This window comes from Brassica napus, chromosome C8 (genome assembly GCF_020379485.1).
Source record: "Brassica napus cultivar Da-Ae chromosome C8, Da-Ae, whole genome shotgun sequence".
NCBI lineage: Eukaryota > Viridiplantae > Streptophyta > Magnoliopsida > Brassicales > Brassicaceae > Brassica > Brassica napus.
In genome coordinates, this window is record NC_063451.1 from 29,500,472 (window position 1) to 29,509,583 (window position 9,112).

Consider the following 9,112-nt stretch of genomic DNA (forward strand, 5'->3'; position numbering starts at 1 on the left):
AATGCTATGCTCTTTTTTTTTTAACTTTTCAATGCAAGAAACAAATATGGAAATGCAGATTTTTTTTTTTTAAATGAATGCACAAAATCTAAATATGGCAAGTGGAGCTAGGGAATGAATGCAAACAACTAGACAAGTATTTCAAAAGAATTTCGTGGATCAAACTAGACAACTTCTTCTTCTTTAGTTTTCTTTTCTTAAGAACAACAATAACAATGCAAAAACTGTTTTTTTTTTAAATGAAAACAAATGCAAACAAATATGAATGATGCAAGGATAGATGGACCTGATTCAGGAGCTTGAGCTCTGATACCAAAATGTTGTAGGCACAGGGGGGTAACCCACGAATTGATAGAATGGTGGAACCAAGGTTTAAACCTGAAAACAAAGAGAACCGATTTTTATGAGTTTTTAGAGTTTTATAATGCAAACAGAAACAAATATGAATATGAATCAAAATGATAATATGAATAAAAACAAATAGAAAAGAGATAGATTGATGGAGATGGGATCTTTGTTGCTGGATGTGTATCACTCTCAACAAGGATCAATCGATGGGAGATGAATGAAGATGGAACCGGTCTTATTCCTATGTGGGCTGGTGCACGGGATGAAGTTGTAGAACTCTTCTGGCTCGTGTATAATGTCTCCTGGATGTCTTGGTTTTGTTTGGACGTCGTCTGGTTCTCCTGGTTGGATTGGAATTGCTTGGAATGGATCAAACCGAAAGATTGTCCAATCTTTCCGTAAATAGCTCCGGTTGGGTTTAAGTGATTCTCCATTGAACCAACTGATCTCCTGTGTTCTGGTGCAGCAAAGGACTTCTGGAATACCTCCTGATTGGTTAAGATGATCTCCTGGTTCCCATAAATAGCTCTGGGTCGAACCAAGTTGAATTGGAATTGGTTGAAGACTTTCCATAGATGACATCGGTTTGGTCGGTTCTGGGGAATTGATCATAACTCCTAATTTCCGTGGCCATTTCTCCTGATCTTGGGCTTTCTGGAAAGCTGATAAACTCCTCTTGTTTCCTATGATGGGCTACTTCAGGCCGCTCCTTAATTGAGCTTGAATCTTCTTCTAAAGTCGGGTACTCGTAGATGTTTCAGACAAATATGTATACAGTACAGTAAGATCCCTTACTATATTAATATCACAATTCATCATATTGTATAGATATTTTTAAAACAAAATATAAATAACTAAAGGAAAAAGCGTGTAGAATGAATTCAATAAGTGACTACTCGTTGGAAGATTACATATCTGCTTTGATGGGTCAATGTGTGGGGGCAAATCCACTAATCCCATTTTCCTGTTATGTTCAATGCACTATACAGTTTTGAAAACAAACATGAAAATTAAAGAAAAAATGACCAATGAAGATAAGGGGCCAACAATAATTCCAAGTATAGTTGATTGGTATAGCAACCAAATAATATGCTCACAAATATTAACGACATATTTCAAATATGATAGATTTGCAGCTTGACTGAATAATTGAATAAGTATTGTGATTTGTAATAATAGTGTTATGAAAATTTCAAATAATTTAAACAAAAGTTTAAATCTTATTCACAGAATCATGTATCAACAACCGACTTGCATATATTTGTTGTCACAATGTTATCAACTAAAATTATTTTGTTAGAAAACAAACAAATAAAAAGAATAGCAATCATTAGATATGCACATGATAATATACACACTAACCCGGACAAAAATCTACATTTCTTATGTTTTTGTTCATAGTGATAATTAAAAAAATTATTTAAAATAAATCATTAAATACTATGAGGCTTAAACTAATTTGTTTTCTAATTAACATGTCTGAAAAACCAATCAGATGGGGTGTTTTCCGGTCATACATGTAAGGGACCCACGTTAATAAACAGACCCCACATGTCTCGCCATCTTTTCTCTTTTATAATCTGGTCATTTTACACAGATGGAGAGAAACACACATTAAAACCGTACTGCCTCCACTGATCCGTTGCGCAAAACCACACAGTAACTTACATACGCCACTGCTCTTCTCACCATTCGTCAAACTAGACCGACACGTGGACGATTTACCTCAAATCACCAGTAAAATTATTTAATTTTTTTTTTCTTTTACGAATAAAAAAGATTCTTTTTATAATTCATCTTCTTCTTCATCAGACCGTGCGCACAAATTGCAGCAGCGATCGGTTACGGAGAAGAAGAAGATGACGTCGGACGGCGCGACGTCGACGTCAGCAGCAGCAGCGATGGCGGCGACGAGGAGGAAGCCGTCGTGGAGAGAGAGGGAGAACAATCGGAGGAGGGAGAGGAGGAGAAGAGCTGTAGCGGCGAAGATTTACACTGGTCTGAGAGCTCAAGGTAACTACAATCTCCCCAAGCACTGCGACAACAATGAAGTGCTCAAGGCTCTTTGCTCTGAAGCTGGATGGGTGGTTGAAGAAGACGGAACCACTTATCGCAAGGTGATTAGATCTGAACTTGTCTGAATCTGAATTTTCTAAGATTTCTAGATTAAATGGGAGTTTCTATAAGTGGATCTGGCTTACTATATATAGATCTTAGGTGGAAATGATCTTTTTTGATCCAAAGTTTCTTCCTTTACAGGGACACAAGCCTCCTTCTCTACCTGGTGACGTGGCTGGATCATCCTCACGAGCCACTCCTTACTCTTCCTACAACCAAAGCCCATTCGAAAGTCCCATCCTTTCTTACCAAGTCAGTCCATCGTCTTCCTCATTCCCTAGCCCTTCTCGTGGTGGTGGAGACACACACAACAACATCTCCACCATCTTCCCTTTCCTCAGGAACGGTGGGATCCCTTCTTCTCTTCCTCCTCTCAGGATCTCAAACAGTGCTCCAGTGACACCACCTGTCTCATCTCCATCATCTAAACACACCAAGGCGTTACCCACTTGGGGGGAATGTTTTACCAATCAGTCCATGGCCATTGCTGCTAAACAGTCAATGCTGCTAAACAGTGCTCCAGTGACACCACCTGTCTCATCTCCATCATCTAAACACACCAAGGCGTTACCCACTTGGGGGGAATGTTTTACCAATCAGTCCATGGCCATTGCTGCTAAACAGTCAATGTCGTCTTTCAACTACCCTTTCTACGCGGTCTCTGCACCGGCGAGTCCCACTCATCATCGCCAGTTCAATGCTCCCCCGGCTACTATACCTGAGTGTGACGAGTCTGACGCTTCCACTGTTGATTCTGGTCATTGGATAAGCTTTCAGAAGTTCTCACAACAACAGCCGTTCCTTGGCGTTTCTGCAGTGCCGGCTTCTCCTACTTTCAATCTAGTGAGACCGCCTGTACCTCAGCAGTTATCTCCAAACACTGGAGCAACACAAGAGATTGGTCAAAGCTCGGAGTTTAAATTTGAGAACAGGCAAGTGAAGCCGTGGGAAGGGGAGAGGATCCATGATGTGGCTATGGAGGATCTTGAGCTCACACTTGGAAACGCTAAAGGTCGTATTTAGTTGATATTCAGAACAAAAAGAAAAAAAAACCATTGTGGCATGGTTTGAGTGTTAAGTGTGTTTGTTCAGTTCTTGGTTTTGGTTCTTGTACTAGCATATCTATATTCATTGTACCAATGAGTTTGTTTCACAAGGCATTATTTGTAGATAGAATTTTAAGATGCATGTTTCTATTTTATATCATTCCTTTTAGGTCTTGTAAGACATTACAATTTTTTAAAAAAAAAAGAAATTAAGTGGCTTGAACTATTATGTATCTCATTCAAATTTGAGATTATACCAATTGATGAGAATGTAACAAGAACAGGCAAGTAATGAAAAATATATGATATTTTTAGCCATAAGATACACAAAACTCATAATACAAAAAAGGCATTGAGCATTAAACATGGAAACAATTAAAAAAAAAAGTAAAATTAGAATCACAAAATGCGAAGAAACTTTGAAACTTTTTGACCCTACACCGCTTTTCAGGTGAACTCTCATTCAGAACCATCAGGGAAGCTATCAAGAGCATCTTGCTTACCGTTCACATAAAACTCAACCACAGCTCTCATTCTATTAAGCTTATCCGGATGATAATTTACATGAACAATCACCGGCCTCACCTTCTTCTTCATCTCCTCATTCTTCCTCACAGTCTTGAAAAGCACCTTACTGTTCATAAACTCATACATATCCATCACCCTCTTCGAAGCATGCAGCCCAACATACTCAGGACGCGAAGGATAAAACAACTCCTCGTTGAAAACCGCCTGGTCCCACAGCTTCGCCTTGGATAGCCTCTCCGCAACCCGATCCAGCAGCTCTACGGAAGGAACCGTGGGCCTCAGATAGAAAAAACCCGAGTTGAAAACCCATATCCTCATGGTGTGAGCGTACCTAGCCCACCCCATGGCCGGCTCATCAAAGACATCGTTGAACCCGTAAGCCGTCATGTTGCTATGCCCATCGCTCATCGACTCAACGTCAGAGTCTCTGTAGAGATGAGTAAAGGGGTTCTTCAAGAAGACGATGTCTACATCCGAGAGGAGAACGCCGTAGCCTAGCTGCAAGAACTCTCGTAGCACACGGAACTTGAGGCCGGAGACGGCGTGGTTGCCTCCGGTTTTCCCGACAGCGTCCACGTCCTTGTCTGGATCACGCTTGTAATAAGCGACATCGTTTTGTTTGCAGAAACTCTCTATGTAATCGTCCAATGCAACAACAAGGTAGTTTTTTATGCCTAGTCTCTTAACGCTAGCGATCTGAACCTCTAGCATTGCTTTCACGTTAGCGTTTGCGAGAGCCACGATCACCTCTTTATCCACAGCGATGCTCTTTAGAATCTTTGTGAGTCTTGGGTTTACAGATTCGTCTGAGAGGATTGTTGGGTTTGTTCTTAGGCTCTTGACGGTTCCGAAAGGACCAGCCTTTATCTGTTTTCTCGCATTGTCTGATGATCCTTGTTCAGCTAAACGCAGCTTCTCCGTTAGCTCTCTGACCTGTTTCTTTAACTCTTTGTTCTTCTCTGAGAGAGATGCGAAGTCTGACTTGAGCGTCTTGGAGGATTCGCAAGAGGATGATCCAACCTAAAACAAAGAAAGTGATGAACTTTCGACAAGTGAAATTACAAAAATGTAATCTTTTAAGTAAGATCGAGTACCTGGACGTGTTCGTTAACTGTGAGAGAGGAGTTCGAGTTGAAGAAGCCGTTTGGCAACATAACGGCGCATATGCAGCCGATGATGATACCGACGAGGATGGCGATCGCGATTCGAGATCCGCGGAGCTGTTGTGTTCTGTCTCTACGACCCGCCATGGCCGCTGACTTTCTCTCTCCTCCCTTCACTAAGCGAGATCAGTTTGTACAGTGTGTTGTTTTCTTCGGTGGTCTTTTGGGTCAAAGCTCCACGGTTTTAGAAGTGGTTGAGGGAAAGAGAGAGCTTGTTTTGGCCTCTTCTGCCAAGACAACGATGACGATGAAACAAAGGCTGCTTAAAGTAATATTCCTGTGCTTCATGATGTAGATGTGTTCAGTTTAAGATGAAGCTTTAACCGTTGGATGAGATGACTGTTCTGCTGACTTATCTGATAGTCAACGTAATCAAATAACGATCATATTTATAATCCACTTGTTAACACGATCACACATGATTATTAGAGCACCCTAGACGCAAATACGCAAGTTGGATTTCCTATATTTTTTTTTTTTTTTTGCTGATTAAAAAAAAAAATTAAAAATAAACCAATCGTGAGCCGCCACGTGTCAGTGGAGCCCGCGAAACAGTGCAAAAGACATCCCTTATTTCGCGACAGGAGACAACAGTCTCTCCTTTTTGGTGGGGCCCACACCACCTTTTCCGCTAAAAACCCACATTGCATCCCGCGTTAATCATGACGTTAGACTGAACCCACTATGATTGAGGTTAGTTAAGCTGCCAAACCTTGAATAATAGCATCTTAGCTAAACGCATATGGTTAAAATTCAGCGATCAAGAACGCGATTTTAGCGGTTGGACAGCTGAAAATTTGGGCTGTGCGGCAGAGAATAAGAAAACAAAAAGTCCACTTTGCAAAGATTATAACCAACGTTCTTTGAATCAGACCGAAAGCTCAACTGACTAATTACTTGAGTCACTATTTAAAGACCGACCAGAGAGAAAATTGTTTAGTGGCCGAACAAAATCGATTGTATCAACTCTTTATGTGTTTGGTCTTTGAAAAAGAGAAATGTGAAATGAGGAGAAAGAGAATTGTTTGAATAGCCAAAGAGACTGCCTAACGACTAACCCAACTCAGAGATTGCTGATCAAGTCTCTGATAGATATGGTTCAAGACGCAGGCAAGTCATCCTTGGCTACCACACAACTTCTCATTCTTCATGTCACCGTTTCTCGTTATATTTTTTTTCTTACTTCTGATGTGTTGATGAGTACACTCTAGTGATATGTGTCTATATAGGCATTATCGCACGGACATTGAGTGGACAAAATATGTTTGACCTAACATGTTGGGCAATGTTAGAATATGTTCTTAAAGATTTGGTATTGGATGGTCTCAGTATAACAAGATGGTGAGCCATATTCTAATACTCGTGTGAAGTCTTAGCTCTGTATGTTAATCGATTTAGAGTGTATTAGCTTCACATATAATGGCATTACAATACAACCAACATTCATTATAGACACGCACCTGATTCAGTCATCGTACGGTGTTTAGTCATCTAGATAGATGGAAGACATGTGTGTAGACAAAGGTGACAAGGAGAAGAAGATCTGGAAACCAAAAGGAACATTAACTTCAGAAACATGTTCTGTTTCTGAAACAGAGAAGAAGAATGAGACAATAGACTTGAGAGACAAGACTCCAAGGGCTGAAACAAGTTTTACTAAACACGGAATGGGCTTGCAAGAAGAAGAATCAAAGCCCATTCAGAATCAGAAAACAGCAACGGCTACTACAATTGATGAAAGGCAAAACAGAGAAAAGGACATGTCTTGTGGTCCTGGAAAGTACGAACTAGAAGAACCAATAGTGTTGAAGAATCGTTTCAAACAGCTGGAATCCAATGAAGGGAGGTTGCCCTAATTGACAGCAAGGAGATACACTAGGGTTTTCTCTCTTTAGTATAAATACAACTTATGCAATTGTAATAATCTTCAAGCAAGAAATAAAATGAAAACATTCAGTTTATCTTTGTCTCTGTTCTAGATCTCTGGAACTTCTTCTTGCTTACAATGTGAACGCACGGTTTGTTATCTTTTGTATAAGTTGATCTTTGTTTTGTTCGTAGACCACCTTTTAATTTACTTATTATCCAAATCAGTATTCAAAATCAACATATTAATACCACAATATACAACAGTCTCTATATATTTTGTATACCCTTCTTACACATCAAAATGTTAAAATGGCAAGAAATATGCTTTGAAACCTAATCATCTCTATTGGGTCGATACTCCTTTTCTTACTAGCTAGTTGACTAGTGGAATTGGGACCATAAAGATGAGAACATTTTATAAGTCATTATGCCTTATGGATACGTGTAGTAAACAAGGAATAGATGGTCCTTTCTGTGAATACTTATATGGACATATATTTATAGAGTTGTTCTTATATGTATTCAGAGTTAGCTAGAAAGAATGTTATATCACAAGATTCACAAGAGATGTTAGGAACGATAACATGTGAATCAACTTTGTTGCTCAGAGCTCTATGCATATCGCAATCAAAAACATGTGTCCATAGGATTGATAATAGGCTCAAGCTTAAATGGACTAGGGCCAGTATAATAAAAACAAGCCCGTTATCACTAAAACGGGTCTGGATTAACACCGTGAACCAATATCAGGATTGGTTTGGTTTTATCGGTTCATGTAAGGACTGTTTGGACACGAAGACTTCTAAATCCACCGTCTGGATTAGCTATAGTTAAATTATCGCAGCCATAGTAAGAGAACGCGTTAATAAAGTCAAAACGAAGTCAACTCCCTTGTCCCCACTTAGTTTTTAAGTGAAGACCGTACGGGTTTTTATCCACTTACAAGTTACAAAAGTCTCTCGTTTCACACGGATCCTTGTTTCCTTTATCAAGGGGCCATCATCATAACCAGAATTCAATTCGAAAGATCAAAAATGAAATTTGAAGGTTCGCAAACGCTCTTACCGGTGAGAAAACCTGCAAACTGCGGTTCCGACCGCAAACGCGCTGGTTACAAGCTTTGGGTTTTAGTAGCGGTTCTCCTCTTGGCGTTAGGTTCTATGTTAACCGGTTCCGTCTCTCTCAAAGGACTCGGTCTGTTTCATTCCGTTGACGGAAAGTTCGGGTTCCACGTCAGCGACGATCTCGACGTCTTGGTACGAATTAATTAATTAATTGAAATGTTTTTTTCCCCGAAATTGTTTTTTTTTATTAATTTGGGATTTTTTTCCGGTAAACGACAGGAAATTGAGGAGAGAGAGAAAGTGGTGAGGCATATGTGGGACGTGTACGGACGCTCCGGCGGAGTTAGGGTTCCTCAGTTCTGGCGAGAGGCTTTCGAGGCGGCGTATGAGATCCTGGTCAGTGATTCCGCCGCCGTTCGAAACGGGGCCATTTCCGATATAGCTAAACTATCTCTCGTTCGCTCTCTTAAGCCCGACTCTACTACGGCCCAGCCCAATCGTCGTTGAATTGTGAAGATGAGAGCACACGAGAATAGCATAATATTTTCTTGTATATAGAAATCAAATAAATGAAAATGCATAAATAGCGTTTTCATTGAAGTATTGTTGTCTGAAAACAGTTATGTAGCAACGAAATGGTTGTCTATGTATTACAAGCAAAATCTACTTTCAAATCTGTTCCAAAATATTTACTCAAAATAAATAAAGGAATTATTTCAAGGATTTTAAATTAGGAAGGGAATCCTACATGTTATCACAATTTTTTTTTTTAAATCTCTTTTTAGAGGATAGGAAACGCTTCTTTCAAGAATTAATGAAGATTGGCAGTTAAAATTATGCGCGAACATAATAACCCCCTTTTCTTGTTACGTTTCATCTGCACCGTTGATTAACTTACACTTCAACAATTAACAACCGTAGGATTTCTCTGGTATGTGATTAGATTGTTGGTGCGCTTGGCGTTCCTCGATTGGTG

At 39.8% G+C, this 9,112-nt stretch overlaps 3 protein-coding genes across 4 annotated transcripts; 2 read left to right on the forward strand and 1 right to left on the reverse strand.

Moving 5' to 3' along the window:
• The first annotated feature begins 1,945 nt into the window (after positions 1–1,945).
• On the forward strand, positions 1,946–3,738 carry LOC106449393 (protein BRASSINAZOLE-RESISTANT 2). 2 transcript variants are annotated; one of them, XM_048766465.1, is made up of 4 exons: positions 1,946–2,085; positions 2,161–2,465; positions 2,608–2,926; positions 3,053–3,738. In XM_048766465.1, exons 2-4 carry the CDS (start codon positions 2,208–2,210, stop codon positions 3,487–3,489), a joined length of 1,014 nt encoding a protein of 337 aa, XP_048622422.1. In that variant the 5' UTR covers positions 1,946–2,085; positions 2,161–2,207; the 3' UTR covers positions 3,490–3,738. The 2 variants fall into 2 exon arrangements, with proteins under 2 accessions (XP_048622422.1, XP_013746614.2); XM_013891160.3 differs by having other exon boundaries at positions 2,608–3,738.
• A 63-nt stretch (positions 3,739–3,801) lies between these two features.
• LOC106449381 (arabinosyltransferase RRA3) lies at positions 3,802–5,633 on the reverse strand. The gene is made up of 2 exons (XM_013891152.3): positions 5,135–5,633; positions 3,802–5,060 (listed from the first exon to the last, which is right to left on the reverse strand). Exons 1-2 carry the CDS (start codon positions 5,288–5,290, stop codon positions 3,972–3,974), a joined length of 1,245 nt encoding a protein of 414 aa, XP_013746606.1. The 5' UTR covers positions 5,291–5,633; the 3' UTR covers positions 3,802–3,971.
• Positions 5,634–7,946: 2,313 nt separating this feature from the next.
• Positions 7,947–8,859, forward strand: BNAC08G18790D. Its single transcript, XM_013891168.3, has 2 exons — positions 7,947–8,328; positions 8,416–8,859. Exons 1-2 carry the CDS (start codon positions 8,107–8,109, stop codon positions 8,641–8,643), a joined length of 450 nt encoding a protein of 149 aa, XP_013746622.1. The 5' UTR covers positions 7,947–8,106; the 3' UTR covers positions 8,644–8,859.
• The last annotated feature ends 253 nt before the right edge of the window (positions 8,860–9,112 follow it).

Bases quoted from the DNA above. Each gene is read 5' to 3' on its own strand.
- LOC106449393 (XM_013891160.3), top strand. From the start codon at position 2,208: ATGACGTCGGACGGCGCGACGTCGACGTCAGCAGCAGCAGCGATGGCG. The intron at 2,466-2,607 runs GTGATTAGATCT...CTTCCTTTACAG, and splicing joins ACGGAACCACTTATCGCAAG to GGACACAAGCCTCCTTCTCT.
- LOC106449381 (XM_013891152.3), bottom strand. From the start codon at position 5,290: ATGGCGGGTCGTAGAGACAGAACACAACAGCTCCGCGGATCTCGAATC. The intron at 5,061-5,134 runs GTACTCGATCTT...TCTTTGTTTTAG, and splicing joins CAGTTAACGAACACGTCCAG to GTTGGATCATCCTCTTGCGA.
- BNAC08G18790D (XM_013891168.3), top strand. From the start codon at position 8,107: ATGAAATTTGAAGGTTCGCAAACGCTCTTACCGGTGAGAAAACCTGCA. The intron at 8,329-8,415 runs GTACGAATTAAT...GGTAAACGACAG, and splicing joins GCGACGATCTCGACGTCTTG to GAAATTGAGGAGAGAGAGAA.